Genomic DNA, 22,535 nt, shown 5'->3' on the forward strand with positions numbered 1-22,535 from the left:
GAGGTGGAAGTGGGCGTGGTAAAATAGCCAATATCTGCGCATCTATTAAGCTAGTCTACATACCAAATTTAATGTCGGTAGCTGTCATAGTTTTTAAGAAAATCGGTTTTATGTAAATTCCGGGGAGTGGCAAAAAGATTGAACAATTAATTTCTGCGCGCTAACTAAACAAGTATATAAACCAAATTAGAAGTCTCTAGCTGTTATACCTTTTAAGAAAAACAGTTTTATGTAAATTCTGGAGGCGTAGGAGGGCGTATGGCCCTCCATATTTATGAATCAACCAAAAAAACAATCACAACAATCAAAGACTAGCTTAATTATATTTTTGGCAGCCACGTCCGGATGAGCCTCAATTGATTTTCTAATCTTGGTGTCCTGCACAAAAAGATAGATAGGCAATTCACGCTGGTTCTCCTTGTTGATTATTTGACGTCGTACATTGTCGATAATGGCGAGCACGAGACTTTCCGTCAGCTCGGAGCAGTTGCTCAGACTTAAATGTCTCAGTTTTGGACAGCCATTTATTAGAAGCAATATTCCATTATCGTCAACCTCGTCAAAAGGTATTGAACAGAGACTCTCCAGTTGTTTAAGTTTTGTAAACTCTTCCAGAACATTGTTGTCCATGGCATCCTCAGAATAGAAATAAAGTTTCCTCAATCCAGTTAATTTAGCCATTTGGAGAAGCGTTGGTTGACGCACCTCCATTAATTCAGAAATTCCAAAGTGTTCCAACTGCTGTGATTTTATGTCAGCTAGCTCATCCAGCAGGTTTTTCAAACCATTGCCACCGGACATGGATGCATTCTGAATTCTCTTGAGATTAGGCAATCTTGCTACTTTCTTATATTGGGTAAATGGATATCCAATGTCGAAAGTAAATGTTTCTATTGAATTCAGATAATCATAAATTTCAGTGGGTACATTGCGGATATCACTGATGTCCAGTTCCTTTAGATTCGGTAAAGACTTGCACATCTGGATCAAATTATTAGGTGTCACTTTTTTACATTCGGAAAGGCACATAGTCTCGATGGAGCTTGGAAGTTTTAGATCACCTTTTACATTATGATTACTGGAAAGGTTGAGAATTTTTAATTCCTTTAAATCCTGTAATATCGCCAAATTGTCATCAGTCAGCTGGCTTGATTCTACATCTCCATTAATCTGATAACAATCGCGAACGCACAGTTTTTTTAGTTTCCTTATATTCTTCAAACTTAACAAACAGTCATTATGTAGATTGCATCGAAAAATGTCCAGATCCTCCAAATTGTCAATGCCGTCAAACATTTTTAACATGTTCCCACTAGTTAGTTTAGTCACAAGCAGCGTAAAGGACTTAAACTTCGCGCAATTCGGTTTAAAATAATCCAAAAATCGTTCAAAAGGAATTTTTACCCAAGAAGCGTCATACCGGATTCGTTCAATGGATGGTCCAAAAATGAGAAAAAGGTCTCGAATATCCCATTCGGATCGTCTACAGCCGAAATCGACTGACTTGTGTGAAGTTCTTGTATCCAGATGCAGTATATCTCGAAATCGACTGCAGTATCGTAGGAAGCGCAATTGATCGGTTAACGGAAGAAGTTCTAGAATTCGGACTAGGCAATCATCCGGAACCTTCATTACATGCGACTGTTCTGGCTGACTACTTGGCGGCTCTAAAATGTCAATGCCTTCCGGTTGAAGCCAACTGTGAGTGACCGTGACTTGGAATTGACGCCCATTGACATGATGGATCTTATTAAGCAACAGTTTGGCTGCATCTAGTGGACTGACAAATAAAACGCGTCCAGTTTTCACCTCCTTCTCTTGCTGATGTGATTCCAACCTGCCTGATGAATCCGAATCAGTTTTGCCAGGACAACATCTATCATTGGCAGAGAGATGCAGATGTCCCACTTTTCCATAGCTATTAAAATACTCAAGCAATTCTTCCTCTTTCAGCTGCGAAACATTGAAATTGACATTTGAAACCAATAAAAGGAGCTAAAAAGGATGGGCATGCACTTACCTCTGTTGGTATGGCATACAGATACAACTCCTGGACTACAATGTGGTCCTCTGTGTAGCACAAGTCATTCTTTTGGCTGTAACGGTAAACAAACAAATATAAATTGTCGTTTATTGCTTTTTAGGTATGTTGCCCAAAAATACTTACAAGGATTGCTATTAATATCGTCCATTTCCCTAAAAGTGTTCTGTTTTATGAAATCTTTTTACTCTTTTCCAATCGCTCCAATGTCAGCCAGTCGAACTAAATCAATTTTGATACGGTTATTCCACTATGTTAATAAGTACGTAATTAAGTTCCCTTCTAAGAACAAACACTTTTCGTAAAAAAGCAAAATATTACAAAAATCTTACCTGAAACCAACTTTTAGCGAACATCATTGAATTCCCTTATTTCTGCTACTAAATTGCGCAAAGTCCTTTATTTCCTTTTTCCCCAACTTTTTGCGAAGGCAAAGTCGTGTGCGCACATATATGTACATATACAAACATATGTATGTATGTACATATGTGTGCAAGTACATGTGATTAAGTGAAAGTGTGATTGGCTGCAGCCGGCGGCTGCGGCTCTACGCAAGCTTCCCTTTGAGTACTACGCGGTCTGGATCTAAAGCTTTAATATTGTCCATATATATACCTATGTATGTATGTAAATAAGCCGAGGAGTTTTTTCACTCTTTTATTGTAGGAAAACTGCAATTATCACTTCGCTGGCATTGTTTACATTCGGGTGTGAAGTCGCAGTATATGAACCTGGGATGGCGGCCGGAACCAGTGGTTTTTAAAGAACCACTATTCACGTTTAAGTGACTGCGACTGTTACTTAAGTCCGTTGATATGGTGATCTGATTTGAATAAAAATTTGAAGCATCTAAATTCCAAATGTTTATATTAATTCTCGTTCTTATTCTAAAATTTTAATGAATGCATATTATTATAATGATTATAAAAAAATCTTTGAAGTCATATGAGTTATCGCTTTTGGGTGTCCGATCTCATCTCGACTAGAGTTAAATCAATCAATAAATCAGCTTCTGTTTTCTTCAGGCAGGAAATGATGGAAAATTTGGTAGATCTGAAAATTTTTGAAATTCTTCGTCGCCATCACTTAGTTTTATGACGAAGTATACTTATTTCTGTTGAATTGTGACGAAGCATCAGCAACAGACTTTTTGTGATTTTTCTCCGGATCCGCCAAAAAGTTCTCCAATTCGTATATTAAATGTGTTTTCTTCCTGGATTGCGGGCGTGGGCGCGTTGGTTCCTTTGCCATTAGTTGAAATGGGTTGATATAGTATAAATAATTCTAATTGTAAGTCAAAATAGGTTTGGCCCGACCGAAGTGTATGCAACATGGGGTTACAACGATTATATCGACTCTGATCAGATTACGATTGGATATGATTTAAGCAAGGTCTGAGTGAATAATTTGATAGAGCTATTATAAAAAACGAAATAGGATTATTTTTTAGTACTTATTACCATGGGGAAGTTCTCTTTCGCCGAACATGCCCCAAGCGGAAAAATATTTAAAATTTGTAAAACAAAATGTATGTCTATTGAATTGTATTAACATGCCTCATAGGCTATGCTATCCACAATAACCCTGAAAACACATGAGTTCAGGCTCGGACTTTAGAAATTTTCAGAATTGAAAGAAGTTTTTATTTACGAGATGAAATTTCATGTAGTAGAGTAGCAGATTTAAGTCACTAGGACCCTTTGTACGCGGTTCCCAGTAAGAATCACTTTTGTACCATAATAAATTGATGGGCGCTGGAACCCCTGGCATTCACATGCTCTGTAAGCTACTAGAATTTCAAACTTGCAAACAGCTGTTTATTGAGTTTTAAGAGAGATTTTTTTCCAAGTTAAAATATGTCAAAAATAGATTGAGAAACTGTTTCACGCAAAAGCATTTGGAAACTTTCTTGCTTATGGCAGTTGAAAAAAAGAAACTTGAATCAAATTGAAGACAAACGAAGTATTAGCGCCTTATACTTATACCAGTAAACATACCAAATTTAATATCCCTAACTGTTATGCTTTTTACGAAATACAGTTTTATGTAAATTATGGGGTCGCAAGGGGGCGTGACCAGAAATCCAATTAACTCTTTACATTTACATACTACACAAGTCTACATACCAAATTTGGTGGCTCTGTCTCTTATAGTCTCCGAGATCTACAAAGGTGTTCATACAGACGGACGCATGGATGGACGGACGGACATGGGTCGACTCGGTTGTTGATCGTGATCAAGAATATATATAATTTCTGGGGTCGGAAAAAATTTCCTGTGCCTGTTACATACATTTTGGCGATTTTCCATTTTATACCATTTCACCCATTGGGTGCATGGTATAAAAACAAAATAAAATCTTCGATCAAGGCGGCCACCTTTACCAGGTTCATCATCGACTACGAATTGAAGCAGTAGGACTTCTTGATTGAGAGTTCTGTTCTGGCATAAAAGAATAGTCCCACGGACAAACTTGACTCATCAGAGGCTCATCTAATCATAAAATATATTGATGTCACTTGGGCACGCAAAGGTTTTAAATTACTTTATTCCCGCGAAATGTTTTTTTTTTTTTTATGACAAAAACAACAAAATAACTTAATTGCCAGGACCCAAAACAAATTCAAATGCGTCCGTCGATATAAACTAAATTAGAAAATACCAAAGACAATCTTAAGTATATTATTATTAGCTACGTCAGGATGAGTATTGATGGACTTTCTTATTTTGCAGGACTGCAGATAAATATAGATAGGCAATCGACGCTGGTTCACCTTCTTCTCAATTTCACGTTCCACGTGTTCCATAATTCTGTGTACTAAATCTTCCGTCAGGTGTAGGCATTCCTGAAATCTTAAATTCCTCAACTTGGGGCAGCCAGCAATTAGACGTAAAATGGCAGCATTGCTAATTGGATAACCACCCTCAAATGAAATGATTTCCAGCTTCTTATGGCTGGAAAACTTTTCCAGAATATCATCATCAATGGCATCCTCACCATAAAAATGAAGTTCCCGCAATCCGCTTAACTTTGCTAATTTCAAGAGGTGTTCTGTATAATACTCGAGACAACTATCATTTTCAAAGTATTCCAATTGCTGAGACTTTTGAGCAATAAGTTCATCTTGGAGTTCGTCAAAAGCATTCCGTGAGTAAATATCTTTAATTACAATTTTTTTAAGATCAGGGAAATTCGCTATTGTTTTGCTTGGGGAGTTCCTTTCAATTATAAAGATCAATGCTTCTATTGAATGTAGATAATCGTAGATGTCCGGGGGTATGTTGCTGATACCGCTGATGTCGAGGTTCGTTAGGTTTGGTAAAGACTTGCAGATCTGGATAAAATTCCTCGAAAGTATTCCATCACAACCGGAAAGATCCAGAGTCTCGATGGAGCTCGGGAGTTTTAGATCACCTCTAAGTTTACGATTACAGGAAAGGTTGAGAACTTTTAATTGCTTCAAATCCTGTAATATCGCCAAACTGTCATCAGTCAGCTGGCTTCTTTCTACATCTCCATTAATCTGATAACATTCGCGAACGCACAGTTTTTTTAGTTTCCTTATATTCTTCAAACTTAACAAACAGTCATTATGTAGATTGCATCGAAAAATGTCCAGATCCTCCAAATTGTCAATGCCGTCAAACATTTTTAACATGTTCCCACTAGTTAGTTTAGTCACAAGCAGCGTAAAGGACTTAAACTTTGCGCAATTCGGTTTAAAATAATCCAAAAATCGTTCAAAAGGAATTTTTACCCAAGAAGCGTCATACCGGATTCGTTCAATGGATGGTCCAAAAATGAGAAAAAGGTCTCGAATATCCCATTCGGATCGTCTACAGCCGAAATCGACTGACTTGTGTGAAGTTCTTGTATCCAGATGCAGTATATCTCGAAATCGACTGCAGTATCGTAGGAAGCGCAATTGATCGGTTAACGGAAGAAGTTCTAGAATTCGGACTAGGCAATCATCCGGAACCTTCATTACATGCGACTGTTCTGGCTGACTACTTGGCGGCTCTAAAATGTCAATGCCTTCCGGTTGAAGCCAACTGTGAGTGACCGTGACTTGGAATTGACGCCCATTGACATGATGGATCTTATTAAGCAACACTTTGGCTGCATCTAGTGGATTGACAAATAGAACGCGTCCAGTTTTCACCTCCTTCTCTTGCTGATGTGATTTCAACCTGCCTGACGAATCCGAATCAGTTTGCCCAGGACAACATCCATCATTGGCAGAGAGATGCAGATGTCTTACTTTTCCATAACTATTAAAATACTCAAGCACTTCTTCCTCTTTCAGCTGCGAAACATTGGAATTGACATTTGAAACCAATAAAAGGAGTTTAAAACGGGTGGGCATGCACTTACCTCTGTTGGTATGGCATACAGATACAACTCCTGGACTACAATGTGGTCCTCTGTGTAGCACAAGTCATTCTTGAAATAAAAGCTTCTTTTGGCTGTAACGGTAAACAAACAAATGTAAATTGTCGTATATTGTTTTTGTTGCCCAAAACTACTTACAAGGATTGCATTGCAAGGATTCCATTTCGTAAAGTCTGTTTTATTCAGTCGATAGCTGGCTGCTAGGTTAGCGCACTGATTTATTTTTAGAAATTGGAATATATTCCAGATCTTCGAGATCGCCTCTCTCTCTCTCTCTTTTTATTTCTACCTTAACTTTATAAACTATTTCTTCTTGTAAAGTTTAGTCAAATATTTATAATTATCTTCTAAATCTACTTCGGCAGTGTTCTACTTCGTGGATAAATCAAATGGAGGCATTTTGTTTCCAAGTCCAGTATGTAAAAAAAAAAAATAAGTTTTTTTTTTCTTTCTATGTTGTACTAATGAAGTGAAGTGACAGACAGCCGGATCACTGTCCCAACGCCCGGTCTCCTGGTTTAAGTCCTCTTTGAGTGAACAAGATTCGTTAAAGATGGCTTCGCCTGGGTGAGAGTATCGGAAATCGAATGAGTTTAAGAGTCTAACATTATACATATTTGTACTTTTGAATTTTTGTTCAAAATTTGTTCATATTTGTTTCCCTATTATTGTTGCACCATTGTTTAATTGTAAATTTACAATAATAATAGTAAGTATTTGCTCACTCAAAGAGGTTCTTTTTAAGACTGATTTCTCTTTTCAAGAATGATTCAAGATTGTGTGAAAGCTTGGGAAAGAGCTTTTGCTTCTTCGAGCATTTGTGTCATCTGTTGGAAAGGGAAAAGGATGATGAAATAACAAAAAATATGACGAATACTAACACAGCACAGTTTAAGTAGAAATTTGACCAGTTTTATCTTAATTTTGTTTGTTTTTGATTTTGAACAGTAATTTTCTTTAAGGAGGGTTGAAACCAAACCAAAAACGAAAATATTTTTCTAATCTAGGCAGTCTGAAGGTAGACTAGAATCAAAATGTTTTGAAAAATAATAATGTTATTATTTTTCACGAACTTTTTTCAATATTCTGAATGATTCTAGACTACTTTAATGGGGGACACTAATTGAGAACACTGTAAAAAATCTCAATGTGAATTCGACGGACCATAAATTTCGAAATTTTTAATAATTTTACATGAAAATTTGCAGAAACATTCTTGAAACATGTATCGAATTTTATGACTCAACAATGTATAACTCCCCTTAATGAACGGTTCAAAAGGACACAAAATGAAACAGTGTTCCGATATGGCTATATCTGAGATATATATATGTATATACCTACAATGCCTGTACCATAAAAATCTAGACGGACGGACATGGCTATACGAACTTGTCTTATCGTGCTGAACCAAATAATTTAAACTCTTTAGTCAATTTCTGAAAGCACTGCTGATGAGGGCTGAGGTACGAAGATGATTCGCATGGAAGCCTGTTAAAGGGACTTTTCATTTCTAGAACATTTAGCCCCAGGAGACAAGAAATCAGACCTGTAAAATTGATAAATAGTACAAGGATAAACAATAGCATAGGCATACAGAACTCTTTCTCCTGACATGGCTTAGACCTGATAGAACCTGTATTCTGGATTCTGTAAGGAATAAGCTTAAATATTGGAGCCAAATGAAATTTGAAAACAAATTTGATTTATCTAAATTCCCACATATTTATGAATCAACCAAAGAAACAATCACAATAACAATCAAAGACTAGCTTAATTATATTTTTGGCAGCCACGTCCGGATGAGCCTCAATTGATTTTCTAATCTTGGTGTCCTGCACAAAAAGATAGATAGGCAATTCACGCTGGTTCTCCTTGTTCATTATTTGACGTCGCACATTGTCGATAATGGCCAGCACGAGACTTTCCGTCAGCTCGGAGCAGTTGTTCAGACTTAAATGTCTCAGTTTTGGACAGCCATTTATTAGACGCAATATACCAGTATCGTTAAATACGTCAAAAGGTATTGAACAGAGACTCTCCAGTTTCTTAAGTTTTGTAAACTCTTCCAGAACATTGTTGTCCATGGCATCAGAATATAAATAAAGTTTCCTCAATCCAGTTAATTTTGCCATTTGGAGAAGCGTTGGCTTACGCACGTCCATTAACTCAGAAATTTCAAAGTGTTCTATCTGCTGTGATTTTATGGCAGCAAGCTCAGCCAGAAGGTTTTCCAAAGCATTACCCGCGTGTATGTATTCAATCTGAATTCTCTTGAGATTAGGCAATCTTGCGATTTTCCTATATTCTGTATTCCTTTCAATGTCGAAAGTAAATGTTTCTATTGAATTCAGATAATCATAAATATCAGAGGGTACATTGCGGATACTCCTGATGTCCAGTTCCTTTAGATTCGGTAAAGACTTGCACATCTGGATCAAATTATTAGGTGTCACATTTTTACATTCGGAAAGGCACAGAGTCTCAATGGTGCTTGGAAGTTGTAGTTCGCCTAGTAGATCTGGATTTTTCGAAAGGTTGAGAGTTTTCAAGTGTTTTAAATCCTTCAATATCGTTAAACTCCTATCATTCAGCTGGCATTGGACATTGCCTACATTTCCATTAAGTTGTTCGCAACAGCAAATGCAGAGCTTTTTTAACTTTTTTATGTTTTTCAAAGATGCCAAGCTGTCTTTATTGAGTATGCAATCAATAATTTCCAAATCGTCTAAATTGTCGATCATTTTAAACAAATTTTTAGGGGTTATCTTAGTCCTCCTAACCGTCAAAGACTTTAAATTCACGCAATTTGTTTCAAAATAATTTAAAAAGCGTCCGAAATCTATTTTCAGTTGAAAAGAGTTATACTCAATACTTTGAATAGATCGTCCAGATATAATAAAGAGGTCACGTATATCCCATTCGGATAATGACTTAAAATTGTCGATTACGACTGACTTGTGTAAAGTTCTTGTATCCAGATGCAGTATATCTCGAAATCGACTGCAGTATCGTAGGAAGCGCAATTGATCGGTTAACGGAAGAAGTTCTAGAATTCGGACTAGGCAATCATCCGGAACCTTCATTACATGCGACTGTTCTGGCTGACTACTTGGTGGCTCTAAAATGTCATTGCCTTCCGGTTGAAGCCAACTGTGAGCGACCGTGACTTGGAATTGACGCCCATTGACATGATGGATCTTATTAAGCAACACTTTGGCTGCATCTAGTGGATTGACAAATAGAACGCGTCCAGTTTTCACCTCCTTCTCTTGCTGATGTGATTTCAACCTGCCTGACGAATCCGAATCAGTTTGCCCAGGACAACATCCATCATTGGCATAGAGATGCAGATGTCTTACTTTTCCATAACTATTAAAATACTCAAGCAATTCTTCCTCTTTCAGCTGCGAAACATTGGAATTGACATTTGAAACCAATAAAAGGAGTTTAAAACGGGTGGGCATGCACTTACCTCTGTTGGTATGGCATACAGATACAACTCCTGGACTACAATGTGGTCCTCTGTGTAGCACAAGTCATTCTTGAAATCAAAGCTTCTTTTGGCTGTAACGGTAAACAAACAAATATAAATTGTCTTTTATTGCTTTTTAGGTATGTTGCCCAAAAATACTTACAAGGATTGCTATTAATATCGTCCATTACCCTAAAAGTGTTCTGTTTTATGAAATCTTTTCACTCTTTTCCAATCGCTCCAATGTCAGCCAGTCGAACTAAATCAATTTTGATACGGATATTCCACTATGTTAATAAGTACGTAATTAAGTTCCCGTCTAAGAACAAACACTTTTCGTAAAAAGCAAAATATTACAAAAATCTTACCTGAAACCAACTTCGAGCGAATATCATCGAATTCCCTTATTTCTGCTACTAAATTGCGCAAAGTCCTTTATTTCCTTTCTCCCCAACTTTTTGCGAAGGCAAAGTCGTTTGCGCACACTCATGCATATGTATGTGTGCAAGTACATATGATTATTATGAAAGAGTTTCAACTGGCGGCAGCCAGTAGATGCGCCTGGTGTTCTGTTCAAGCTTTCCGTTGGGAACTACACCCTTTTTACTATTTTATTGTATGAAAACTACAAATATTACTTCGGTTGCATTGTTTACATTCGCGGAAGGGGTGCGAGATCACAGTATATGAACCAGGGATGGCGGTCGGAACCAGAGTTTCTTAAAGAACCGCCGTTCACGTTAACGTGACTGCGATTGTTACTAAAATCACCGTTGATGTGGTAATTTAAAATAAACAAAAGTTTTGAAATCCAAATATGTGCTTTTTATATCTATTAAAATTCCAAATGCTTTTATTAACTCTCTTTGCTGTGTAAAATTCTAACGAATGTAGATTATTAAACTATTGCTTACATTGAGAAAAGGAAATATTTAAATATTTCACAATTGCGTTTTTATATTTCCAAATGAATTTTTTGGGTTGAACGACCAAACCCATGGCTATGTCCCGCACCCAACCCGAAATTAGATTTTGCAGCCCATGCCCACGGGTACCAGCCCACCTCTAATACAGACGCAAACGCGCTCATTATGGATTTCCAAGTTCCCCTGGTATTTCCTTAAAAAATGTATAGCATACTTTTGGGCAGACCTTAGGCGTTAGGCGATTTCTGTGACATCCCCGAAAAGGATAATTCTGCGTTCATTAATTACACAAATTTGTTCTTGTTTTTTGGCGAACGCATTAAACGCATGACCCCTGACCCTTGATCTATTTTATTCTTTAGTCTTACTAAGCATGTTGCTTGGAAAATTGTTAGTTTATGATAAAAAAAAAAAGTGAATCAGGACCACAATGCAATGGCAGAAAATAAATATTTTCTTGTTGACTGCTTCCCTAGTTGACGTCAATAAAAATTAAATGCTCCAACAAAAACAAACTCAATCCGATCAAACTTTCGTCAGCTGTTAATTTCCTCCACTTTCATACAGACAGCAGACATATCCACTTCAGATCAAATACATACATACATATATATGTACATACATATTTACATATCGGCAAGGCTACACATTTGAATTTAAAAGTAATGAAGCCGAGTAGCCCATTTGTTGGAATCCATTTCAGCAGAGTAAGTCAACAGAGTAATGAATGTTAATAATTTGTGAGTCCTTAAAAAAATGTACACAGTGATAGTACAAGTCTTAAAGATATTTGTGTTTATTTTCTACGTGCTATTTTTAATTGCTTTACAATAATTGACTAGAGTAAACAACTTAGGTAAAATTATGTTTTCCGAGTGGAAATCCCTTAAATGTTAAGCCCTCGTTTTTGTTTTTTGGTTGCAATGAGATCGCTGACTAGAAAGCTTTTGGTTACACTCGCGCCGATTTGATTCCGTTTCACGCCTGGAGAAGGCCATCGCTCTGACCAACTAGCTTGCCCAGGAGCGCCTTGTATAGGACGGATTCGGTGGAGATGCCTTCGCTCTGCAGGAAGAGCAGAGTTTCCCGTGCGCACATGGCAAAACCAAGAGCTTCGGCCTGACTTCGCTGCGGGGCAGCAACGGGTGCAGGCGATGGGTGCTCAAAGTTTTCAGCCACTTCGGCATTAAGAGCTGCCTCTTGCTGATCCTCCTCTTCGTCCTCCTCTCGCTCGTCCAAGTCGTTTTCGAAACCTTCAAGTTCTGCCTGCAGTTCCATTATCTTTTGCAGCGCCTCGAATAGAATGCTGTGTGGATCTGTGGCATCTTCTTCGTTAGGGGGAGTATCTGGTGCTTCTGCAGGTGGCGTTAGAGGTCTCGAGTCAGGGCGGTGACGTTTTTGTTCAACATCTTCCTCTGGCTGTTGCTGTTGTTGCTGCTCCTCGGCCTGTTGGCTCCACTTGCGTTTCATAATTATTTTTCCCGACATTATTTAAAACGAATCCTTCTTTTCGCTGGGTTTCTGTTAGATCCGCGGCACAACCTTCGTTCACGTGATGATCGCAATGACTGAATCTGAATGCACCCCAGCATTGGCTCTCGGCGCAGTCGCAGCCGCAGCCGTCCAGTTGAAAAGCAACCCCCAACCCGGGATAACAACCGGGACAGGGGACAGGAACCAGAGAGATAGTGGCAAGCGTTCGTCCGCATTAAGGGATGTGCCGTGCCGGGGGTTCGAAAAAGAAAAAACACAAACAAAAAATTGTTGCAGCTGTTTGAATTTCGTCTTTCTGCCGGCAGCTGAAGCGGGAAGGCAACAGGATACACTCGCAGGAGCAGGATATTATTGCAACAACCCCTGACAATATGCTGCCGCAGCCATCTCTAACTGCAGCCTGTCTTCGTTTACCCTCTGCCATTGCCCTGCCTTCTGTTCCTCTTCCCCTTTGCCCATATAGTACATACCTTGTCCTACTGCCGTACCTTCTCTTCCCTTTCCTGCCCTTTTCCGTTTTGTTGTTGTCTCGTGGCGGCAACTCATCGCCGACTTCCGACCTAACCGACTCGTCTCTGCTCTACTTTCAATAATTCTCCTGACAGTGTAGGGTGTCTGTTGGGTTTGGTTGGCCCAGTCAGGCATTTGCAGCTGGCACGCTTCAACATTCATCTCTTCGATTTCATTGCTCTTTGCTTTGACCTGCCGTAGCCATAGTGCTATTAAGTGCCACACACCTATATCAATATGTATGTATGTACATATGTGTATCTGCATATATGTATGTGTGTGTGCGTCGGTACACTGAACATAAAATTAAAGATTCTATATACCCAGGCATATAAGTCTAGATCAAAAGTCGCAGCAAGTTTACTAAATCTTAACTCAAATACTGTATCAAAGGACTGTAAATAGTTCAAAATAAACTGTTATAAATGATATTAAAACTACATTTAAAAGCTTAAATTTAAATATTTATAATATTATTATTATTAAATGCGGCTTGCTTATAATGTGTTGTATTATTATATTATTAAACATACTAATCAAAATATGTATAGATACTTTTTATAATTAGAAAACTTCAAATTTAGATCTAAGTAAGTAGGATTAATATTTATATTGTAGTTTTCGGATTTCTTTTCCCCGAACTATTAGAAAAGTTTATTAAAAGTAATAATGGATATTACTTATACCTATATACATATAGAATCGAAAACAGATATAGAATATATTGGTGTAACTCAACTGGATTAAGCCAAGTTTATACGATGTAGATTAAATTTTAAATTTAATATCAATACAACATTTGTATATTAATGTGTATGACCTTAGGCGGTGTGGAAAATCACATTTTCTGTCAACTACTTAATCAAATCTAAAACATATTTCGGACAAAAATTACTTCTTATACAATGTTAGAAGAAAAGTTAAATAAGCATCAACAACTGAGAAGATTAATCCAAGTCCGTCCGTCCGTATGAACACCTAGATCTCATAGTTTATAAGAGACAGATCCATCAAATTTGGTATGTAGACTCGTGTAGAATGTACAGTTATCAAGTTTATTTCAAATTTTTGCCATGCCCAGTTTTGCCTATCGAAATCAAAGTGAGCACACCAATTAAAATGTGTGAAATGAAAATGTTATAAGGTATGTAAAGATATTTAAAGAGACATTGAAATTTTAAATATTTCATTTGTGACTTCATTCTCTTTCCAACCAAATAGGAATTTACACCGATCTCTAATTAGAATGTGTTAGTATATAAAGATTATTGACTTTAAACACAATCTGATCTGAAACTTATAGTACTTAGTGCATATGGATACAACATTTCCAATAGATTTTCGAAACTGAAATAAATGCTTAGAGGTGAAAAAGTGCATTCCCAATACACCCCAAAATGTCCTTTAACAGCATAAAAGGATATCAAAAACGTTTGTGTAGAATCGGGGTAGGTTCATATAAACAATTAATCATAACACAAACCAATATAATCCCTTATTCAATTTTTTTAGTTTTCAGTTTAGAAAGGAGAATAACAAATTATGCAAAACGCCTTCAATTGCTGAATTACAGAATTCCGTTCTATAGCAGCAACAAAAATGTGTCCAAACAGATTTGTTGTATTCCTCCTACTTGGAAGACACCATTTGGATGATCAATTTATGATTCATTTTAAGAGAGACTCAAAGAAGACTCGACTTAAATGAAATCCCCCATTTGCTTAAAAGATGATTAGATTAGAGAAGAAAAACTTAAAGCGATCTCCAATAATATGACTCAATTATGACTGGAAACTGGTTATAACAGGGTGTCAAAAGGGACTCTTCAAGAAAAGTCGCAGTCGGGGTACCATTTACTTCCGACGAATGGGAAAATGAAGTAAGTCTTCTCGCCTACTTAGGTATGTATACCATACACCAGTAAAGCAAATATTTCAATTTAATTAAACAAATGTATTTTCATCAAGCATATCTTAGTATCTCGCTCACTCAAGCATACGAGCACCCTAGCGCCACCACCAGCCAACGGCCAACTGCGGCCTTATGGAAAAACGTTTATATGCATAACTCGACTATTTTTTGTCCGATTTTTATCAAATTTGGTATTTTGCTGGAAATTAGTATTACATTTAAGTGTGCCAAATTTGCATAAGGTAGAAAAATACGGGACATAATTGAGTTTTTTCAATTGAGGGGGCGGAAAGGGGCGTGGAAAAAATTTGAAATAAACTTGATCACTTTACATACTACACGAGTCTATTTACCAAATTTGGAGGATCTAGCTTTTATGGTCTCCGAGATCTGCTGGTTCATACGGACAGACAGACGGACGGGCGGTGAGTGAAAAGATTTCAGTTAGAATATCTCCACAGATGCATCGCAAAATTATTGTTTTCCAGCTTAACTTTCGAGAAGATGGTAGAACGAATTACTATCATCATGTCTATACTATCTACCCAATGCGCATTGGGTGTTAATAACAGTTATTAAATGAAGTTAGTATGCCGTCATGAGTATTTCTGTGAGTCATGCAAGTGTGACAATTGACTTTTATATTTTTATTGTAGATTGAGCTGCCAAGCCCCAAAAAGGAAGGGTAAAGGTAAATATTGCTGCAACAGTCGCTCAGTAAAAGCTCTAAGCATCCTAACTAACTAGCAATAAAAGCAGACTATCTCTCTCACTCCTATAAGCACTCACTCAAAAATAATATGTATGAACAAAGACTTTTAAATTCACTGGAAGAATCTTGGTTGAACTATCTCCCTCCCATCCAAATTGTGTGGAGATCAGCTCGGCTGATCAAAAATATATATATGGGTTCCATTTTCTTCCCTTATGATATAAAAATGTTCTGAAGATTCGAATATTTCCATTTTTGCTTTGATGTACATATGTAAGTTTTTTCTCAGTCTAAATCAAGATTGGTCTTATTCAGAAGAATGGGAAAAGTCGTTCTGCGAATTCTATACAATTCTCTGGTTGTTAGTATTCCAATTAAAACATGTTCTATATAACTAATTTTTGGTGTAAATAAAAACTACTTAGGTTAAAATAAGTGCAAAAGTTTTGTATTGCATACTAAAAATACTCAATTTTGTTTTTGCTTTTTTAGTAATTCAGGGTCCATGGGCAATCCATCAAATCAGCCAAAGTAAAAATATAGTTAGTATATAAATATATGTAAGTATATATGTTCGTGAACATACATATATTCTATATGGAGGGCAGCTGTTTGGGCCCATCGAACAGAATTGTCATTTCCCAGCAATGTGGTGAACGAAGAGCAGAAAAACAAGTACGAGTATTTATATCATTAAATATATATATTGTATTTATTTCTGTATCAACTTTCGTCCATATACACACATATATACATGTTCATATATGTATACTAAAGCTAAACGACTAGAGTAGAGTAGAGTAGAGAAGAGTAGAGTAGGGCCCAGCAGTAGATAATTGAGGTACAATATGTGCTTGTGATCGCACTTGAAATCGAATGAATTAACACACGCAAACACACACACACACACACACGCACACACTCAACCAACACACACTCGAGAGTGTGAGCAATTAGAATTATATTTATTTTCAATAACAAATTTGAAATCATCTAACCGGCAACTTCTTTGGCAGACCGGCACACTGAGAGAGAGACACTCTGAAAGAGCATATGAAGAGCCGTCTTTGTTATCAATTGAATTTGATTTAAATAATTTATGTGCATATTTATGACAAAATTTCTATTATAGGGAATGCCAGAGGGGCCAGGCGTTGGCCAGGCGTTGCGATCAGAGGCAGAAGTCCAAATCAGAGTCGACGTCAATGCATGGAACCTGCGTGGGAATATGCAGATCTGCTTGACCAACTGTTTAGACCATTGTGTGATTAGTCTGATTCATTTATTCAGCATTTAGTAGGTGACAACCTATCCGAATTTGGTATAACCATGGAAATCAAAAGTTTCAAAAAGACCGCGACTAATTTGAGAAATAGAGCTAATAAATTGGGCTTCTGTATCTGTATCTGATCGAGAACGGAAGCGATTGTCACAATGGGATATATCAAATGACTGGCATATATAGATATGTATATGGCAAATGTTGATTGACAATTTTGATCCATTTGACGAACCTTACATACCCTATGCAGTTCAATGATTAACGGGAAACGTTTTTATTTATTGTCTTTTCATTAATGACTATAGCACATAATTCATGATTATCTATAATATCTCTCCCCTCAGCAAGTCTGTGTGTTTGAGATAAGTCAGCTCCTGATATGATGACGCTGACCATTTTCAGTTAAACAACATCGTTGGGAGGAGAGGAGCCAGGGCCGAAAAACACATGATAATCGGCCAGTACCTGAAACTTATCACAATCAGCCAACTCAGCGAGACAATAAACTATGTGTGCCTTTTTGTTATTTTTGTTTTTGTTTCATTTTTCGGGTTTTAACGGTTTGTTAGCCACACATTTCGGGCCAGTTTGCTTGTGGATCGTGTGACGAGAACATGTAAGTAACAAGCGCGATTCCGTTGGCAGGTAGCGCCGAGTTAGAGTATGAGAGTCGAGCTGAAACTCAAGTATATTAAAGGGCAATTAGTGATGGATACATTGAATGAAATGGAGAGTAAACTTCATTAACATATTCAATACAAAAGGTTTTCTCTGTATACCCTACCAAAAAATAACTAAAAAGTACACACAAACCCACATAGTCCGATTTATTTGTGTTTTGAAATGTGGATGAGTTTGATAAGCAGAGCGATTAGATTTAATACGTGCAATAAAACAGAATTATTATTTTCGCGATTTCTTTTTCGAGCTTCTATAAAAACTAAACTGAAATAAGTACACAGATATTAAAAAAAAAAAAAAAACTGGCAAAACTTTGATTAAATCGCTTTCCAGTGCTCCATTCATGATGGCTACTCTTTGGTTTATTGCCTTATTGGGCCTGCCTATTATTGCCCAGATTGGGGCTAATCCCATAAATCAGCCACGTGCCGAAGTGGCCACGGAATTCATAATCCTTCACAACAATGGTAAGTTCCTCAATTGTTGCAATCGACTCCACTTACAGATAGACTCCACTATTAGATATGCATGCCCGGTTTGAGCAGACCAATGTGAATGGCGGCACCTGTTCCCAAGAGGATGCGAATACAGATCAATGCTATGGTGGATTTGCTCGAGTGGCCTATGAGTGAGTAGACTGCAATGCGGCGATTCTCCGACTCGGCTCTGACTCGTCTCTCTCTTTTCGTTTTCAGAGTCCGTCAATATCGGGCTGATGCCGCAGCTGGAGGCACTCCTGTATTCTACTTAAATGCCGGTGACACCTACACAGGAACTGCTTGGTTCACTGTCTTTAAGGATAAGATAGCTAGTGCTTTTCTCAATAAGCTCAAACCAGACGCCATTGTAAGACCCCACCACTTTGATCTAATCTGTCGATCTAATCGTGTTCTTTCAGTCACTTGGTAATCATGAGTTCGATAAGAACGTGGAAGGTCTATTACCATTCCTTAATGATGTGGAATTCCCTGTTTTGGCCTGTAATCTGAATCTGACCAATGAGCCCGAATTGGCTGCCGCCAAACAATTGGCAAATTCAACTATTCTAGAGACGAACGGTGTTAGAATCGGTGTCATAGGCTATTTAACACCCGATACAAAGTTTCTAAGCTTTAAGAATGATGTTGAATATAATGAGGAAATCGAATCCATCAAGTAAGTACTCCGGATTAGGATTAATTGACTATCATTAAACCTCTTCTATAAACCTAGTGCCGAGGCAGAAAAGCTCAAGGCCCAGGGAATCAATATTATTATTGCTTTGGGTCATTCGGGTTATCAGAAGGATCAGGAAATTGCCAAAAATTGTCCAGAGGTTGATATTGTTGTCGGTGGTCATTCGCATACATTCCTAGATGCTAGTCAGCCGGTTGCCGATGACTCAGACACTAATCCAGAGGCAGTACGTGGTCCCTATCCGACCACAGTGGAGCAGGCTAGTGGGAAGAAGGTTCCTGTGGTTCAAGCCTATGCGTATACAAAGTATTTGGGCAAAATCCATGTTCAGGTAAGTTAAAATTTCCCAAATTTTAACGAACATGCAATAAACTGAATTGTATTCGTATCTTAGTTCGATGCTGAGGGCAATTTGATTGAATTTGACGGAGCTCCCATATTACTTAATGCCTCTGTGGCCCAGGAAGAAGATCTTTTAGAGCTGCTCGAGGTCTATCGTCCAAATGTGACTGCATTGGAAGAGCAGATTCTTGGCTATACCAAAGTAAGTCTAGAGGGTGGCAACATTTGTCGCATGAGAGAGTGCAATTTGGGCAATATGTTGACCGATGCCATGGTCTATGCACGCGTTATAGAAAACGCTGGAGGAGAATACTGGACTGATGCTTCTATAGCTCTACTTCAAGGAGGCGGTAGGTTATACTTATGTTTTTTTTTTAGCGTGTCATGTCTGATTAATCGTTGTCCCCACTTCCTTTTAGGCATACGAGCCAGCATTGACAAAGATGCGGATGGCAACATTACTGGCAGCGATGTATTAACAGTTCTTCCATTCGAGAATCCCCTCTATGTCATCCGGATTTCGGGTCTAACTTTGAGAAATGCCTTAGAACATTCCGCGACAGTAAGAACGTGGGATTCTAACGGAGGATTCCTTCAAATGTCTGGCCTACGGGTCGAATACAATTACAACAAGGCAGCGGGAGAACGTGTAATATCAGCTCAGGTTCTATGTGCAGCTTGTAGTGTTCCATCCTACAGCAATCTGAATGACACTGCCCAATACGGTGTGGTTATTTCTCAATTCATTTTGGATGGAGGCGATGGCTACATCCTGACTGAAGATAACTTTGAGCTTGTGGATAAACTAGAGGTGGATGACTTGGGTGCCACCACTGCTTATCTGGAGCGACGTCATTATGTGTATCCCGAAATGGAAGGACGAATTGTCATCATCGAGAAGGATGATACCGGTTCGGGCTCACATCTATGGGCTTCCATGGCACTGATTTTACTGTCAGGACTAGTCACAAAGCTGTTTTAAGTAATATATTTTAATCAGCGAATTTAGATTCAATATTTTTAAATTTTGTTTCAAATGAAAATATACAAAACTTTATTTAAATGTACATACATATGTATTTCAATTTAACTTCTCTTAATGCAAACAGTTAGATTCTAACATTAAAGATTTTGTATTCAATACACAGAACAAAACTTTTCAAAAAAAGTCATAAAAATTTCAGTGGGTGATTTCATTGATTTTTGGTACCTGCAGGCAAAAAAGAAAGAAGAAAAAACTCCGATCATAAAAAATATATGATGAACCTTCTACAGTGAAACCTCGATATAACGAATCTGAGGGGGATCGCAAAATTATTCGTTATATCTATTGATTCGCTATAGGTACTGAAATGTAAGACCTTAGTCCTTTCAAGGGACTTAACAAAAAATTCGTTATATTGGGTTTTTCGTTATAACGAAGTTCGTTATATCGAGGTTTCACTGTACTTGGAAAAACTCTCGTTCCTGGCATCTTCTTATGTCTTTAAACTTGGGATAGGGTGTTTTCTTTTCCTGGAATATACTTGTATATACAGTGGACCCTCGGATAGCGAACACATTTTTTAAGAAAAAGTTTCGCCTAACGAACAAAGTTTCGCACGTAAAATTTTAAACAGCCAAACAGGAAACATCCTGAAAATACCTTATAGAGATGTCTAGTGTGAACATTTTACCAATTATACAAGCAAATTTTCTTCCAAATTCTCTTTTATTTTATTTAAGACATGCTCCAATAAATATTCAGTTCCCTAAGAAGTTTAATTTAACTTTTAAAGAACGCTGAACTTAGATTATGTACAGTTCCTTAAAAGACGTGACACATTTTATGTTTCAATAACAGTTTAAGCTGAATTGTGTTCGTTAACCGAGGGTTTACTGTACACAATTTGAAGATGACCTGAAAACCGTCAATCACTAGACGACGATTATATATCCTTGACCAACTTTTACTTACACCAACGTTTCACGATAGTTCGCGAAATAGTTTGGTTAGAAAGGTCCTTAAGTATTCAAAAGAGCCTTTATAAGGCAGATGAGGTTAAAAATTTGCCGGAACAAATAAACGTTTTTATGATTATGGAATTGTAAACATGGAATTTCAAACAATTTTGTTTAAGAATCATTGTCAATATATATATATTGGGTATATATTTATATACCCTTTCAACAAACTTCCATTGTTTTCTCCAAGTTTTTTATTCATCACAAATGGATTTATCGACTTGGTCTCTTGACTGATCAAGATTGTTAGGACGGAAAAATCACCTTCTCTGCCTTACAAACGACTGCCTGACAGTCCTTGCAAGGGTTTACAAAATCCGTTTTATCTTAATTTTTAATTCGAATTTTAAAATTATTTAATGTATCCAAATGGTATGTAGTATTGGATTCGTTGGAATGTGTACAGAAAAAGATTTTATAACTCTAAAGTGCAAACAGTTTGACAAGAAAATGTTTACATAAGAAAAATATTTCCAATGTTAAGAAATAAAGAAACAAGACCAAAAAATTCTAACATATTCAAAAAAAAAAAAAATTTAGAAAAACTTATTATTAATGGTTTTATTTTCATCTTGAAGTAAAAAACCAAGAAATATTTACTTGTGTAAACACTTTTTTGACAAACTGTGAATACTTACGTATGTATGTTTGTATGTACATGCATATTGTTGATCAACATTAACAGTCGCGTCAATTCAGTCTTGTCGATCATGTATTCTACATATATCTGATAGCGATACCTAAATACAGACAATGCGCGGTCTATTCAGATCTTCTATTGACTTTATCAACAGTCTATTATTTATATTATATTTTTCTTTTTATATATTATAATTGAGCAAGACGTGTTTTAACTTTAGAAATGTAACTGAAAATATTAATATTGATACAAAAAGAATATCTAAACCAAACATGTATGTATACATGGGTTTCGAAAATTTGTTTTCCAGATAGGCAATGTTTTTGTTTTTTAAATTTAAGTTCAGTGGAGCAAAGTAAAACTTGTTTATTTGTTACCTGTCTTTACGGTGCGCTAAGTAAATGCATACCTACATATGTACATGTACCTACATATGTAATTATTAAAATTGCAAAAAAAAAAAGCGTATCATGGAAATGTTATATTTTAAATAAATTGTTAGAAATGTTACTTTACAATTAATCCTCATTTCTGTAGATAATTTTATGTGGAAATGTAGCATTCATGATATTAAGTTTTAACAAGATCCTTGATATGTACATATGTTTGTATGTATGTAAATGTATACATACATTTCAACGAACTTCCAAGTGAATGCATTTCGTTTCATTTGTGAGGCTTCCATTTGTACATACAAAACACACACACAAACAAACGAAGAGAGCATACGCACACGCTTAGGTGTCTGTGCGATAAGGCAGCATCCCACTTTTTGGGGCTACGTAACAACGTAGAGTAACGTAATGTTATGACGTATTGGGGAGAGAGCTTAACAGCAAGCGGGAGAGTAGTGGCTAGACAAATTGAATGAGAGCAACAAAGAGAGAGCGAGAGTGTTTAGCTTCACCTGTTGTGTGGGTGAGCCAAGCCAAACACAATTGGGTGTCA

The 22,535-nt window shown here is 37.1% G+C and overlaps 5 protein-coding genes across 6 annotated transcripts; 1 reads left to right on the top strand and 4 right to left on the bottom strand.

The window, feature by feature from the left end:
- Positions 1 to 225: 225 nt before the first annotated feature.
- Positions 226 to 2,192, bottom strand: LOC137575465 (uncharacterized). The gene is made up of 3 exons (XM_068288045.1): positions 2,164 to 2,192; positions 2,021 to 2,096; positions 226 to 1,953 (listed from the first exon to the last, which is right to left on the bottom strand). Exons 1-3 carry the CDS (start codon positions 2,190 to 2,192, stop codon positions 280 to 282), a joined length of 1,779 nt encoding a protein of 592 aa, XP_068144146.1. The 3' UTR covers positions 226 to 279.
- Positions 2,193 to 4,560: 2,368 nt separating this feature from the next.
- LOC137575336 (uncharacterized) lies at positions 4,561 to 7,425 on the bottom strand. The gene is made up of 3 exons (XM_068287867.1): positions 6,573 to 7,425; positions 6,417 to 6,508; positions 4,561 to 6,348 (listed from the first exon to the last, which is right to left on the bottom strand). Exons 1-3 carry the CDS (start codon positions 6,595 to 6,597, stop codon positions 4,693 to 4,695), a joined length of 1,773 nt encoding a protein of 590 aa, XP_068143968.1. The 5' UTR covers positions 6,598 to 7,425; the 3' UTR covers positions 4,561 to 4,692.
- Positions 7,426 to 8,134: 709 nt separating this feature from the next.
- On the bottom strand, positions 8,135 to 10,599 carry LOC137575277 (F-box/LRR-repeat protein 2-like). 2 transcript variants are annotated; one of them, XM_068287749.1, is made up of 4 exons: positions 10,278 to 10,599; positions 10,073 to 10,168; positions 9,910 to 10,001; positions 8,135 to 9,841 (listed from the first exon to the last, which is right to left on the bottom strand). In XM_068287749.1, the coding sequence occupies exons 2-4, from the start codon at positions 10,095 to 10,097 to the stop codon at positions 8,168 to 8,170; spliced, it is 1,791 nt and encodes a 596-aa protein (XP_068143850.1). In that variant the 5' UTR covers positions 10,098 to 10,168; positions 10,278 to 10,599; the 3' UTR covers positions 8,135 to 8,167. The 2 variants fall into 2 exon arrangements, with proteins under 2 accessions (XP_068143850.1, XP_068143849.1); XM_068287748.1 differs by having other exon boundaries at positions 10,073 to 10,196.
- Positions 10,600 to 11,810: 1,211 nt separating this feature from the next.
- insb (insensible) lies at positions 11,811 to 12,359 on the bottom strand. Its single transcript, XM_068288215.1, has one exon. It carries the CDS (start codon positions 12,321 to 12,323, stop codon positions 11,814 to 11,816), a length of 510 nt encoding a protein of 169 aa, XP_068144316.1. The 5' UTR covers positions 12,324 to 12,359; the 3' UTR covers positions 11,811 to 11,813.
- Positions 12,360 to 17,296: 4,937 nt separating this feature from the next.
- On the top strand, positions 17,297 to 20,010 carry veil. The gene is made up of 8 exons (XM_068287787.1): positions 17,297 to 17,360; positions 17,759 to 17,892; positions 17,948 to 18,053; positions 18,121 to 18,271; positions 18,324 to 18,580; positions 18,638 to 18,932; positions 18,996 to 19,293; positions 19,363 to 20,010. Exons 2-8 carry the CDS (start codon positions 17,769 to 17,771, stop codon positions 19,923 to 19,925), a joined length of 1,794 nt encoding a protein of 597 aa, XP_068143888.1. The 5' UTR covers positions 17,297 to 17,360; positions 17,759 to 17,768; the 3' UTR covers positions 19,926 to 20,010.
- The last annotated feature ends 2,525 nt before the right edge of the window (positions 20,011 to 22,535 follow it).

The sequence above is a fragment of the Drosophila tropicalis genome, unplaced genomic scaffold, assembly GCF_018151085.1.
Source record: "Drosophila tropicalis isolate 14030-0801.00 unplaced genomic scaffold, ASM1815108v1 contig_573, whole genome shotgun sequence".
Lineage (NCBI taxonomy): Eukaryota > Metazoa > Arthropoda > Insecta > Diptera > Drosophilidae > Drosophila > Drosophila tropicalis.

Coding starts and splice junctions, on each gene's coding strand:
- LOC137575465 (XM_068288045.1), bottom strand. CDS start 2,192: ATGGACGATATTAATAGCAATCCTTGTAA. Junction 2,097..2,163: donor ATTAATAGCAATCCTTGTAA/GTATTTTTGGGC, acceptor TTACCGTTACAG/CCAAAAGAATGACTTGTGCT. Junction 1,954..2,020: donor TGTATGCCATACCAACAGAG/GTAAGTGCATGC, acceptor AATGTTTCGCAG/CTGAAAGAGGAAGAATTGCT.
- LOC137575336 (XM_068287867.1), bottom strand. CDS start 6,597: ATGGAATCCTTGCAATGCAATCCTT. Junction 6,509..6,572: donor ATCCTTGCAATGCAATCCTT/GTAAGTAGTTTT, acceptor TTACCGTTACAG/CCAAAAGAAGCTTTTATTTC. Junction 6,349..6,416: donor TGTATGCCATACCAACAGAG/GTAAGTGCATGC, acceptor AATGTTTCGCAG/CTGAAAGAGGAAGAAGTGCT.
- LOC137575277 (XM_068287749.1), bottom strand. CDS start 10,097: ATGGACGATATTAATAGCAATCCTT. Junction 10,002..10,072: donor CGATATTAATAGCAATCCTT/GTAAGTATTTTT, acceptor TTACCGTTACAG/CCAAAAGAAGCTTTGATTTC. Junction 9,842..9,909: donor TGTATGCCATACCAACAGAG/GTAAGTGCATGC, acceptor AATGTTTCGCAG/CTGAAAGAGGAAGAATTGCT.
- insb (XM_068288215.1), bottom strand. CDS start 12,323: ATGTCGGGAAAAATAATTATGAAACGCAAGTGGAGCCAACAGGCCGAG.
- veil (XM_068287787.1), top strand. CDS start 17,769: ATGATGGCTACTCTTTGGTTTATTGCCTTATTGGGCCTGCCTATTATT. Junction 17,893..17,947: donor CATAATCCTTCACAACAATG/GTAAGTTCCTCA, acceptor CTCCACTATTAG/ATATGCATGCCCGGTTTGAG. Junction 18,054..18,120: donor TTTGCTCGAGTGGCCTATGA/GTGAGTAGACTG, acceptor TTTCGTTTTCAG/AGTCCGTCAATATCGGGCTG.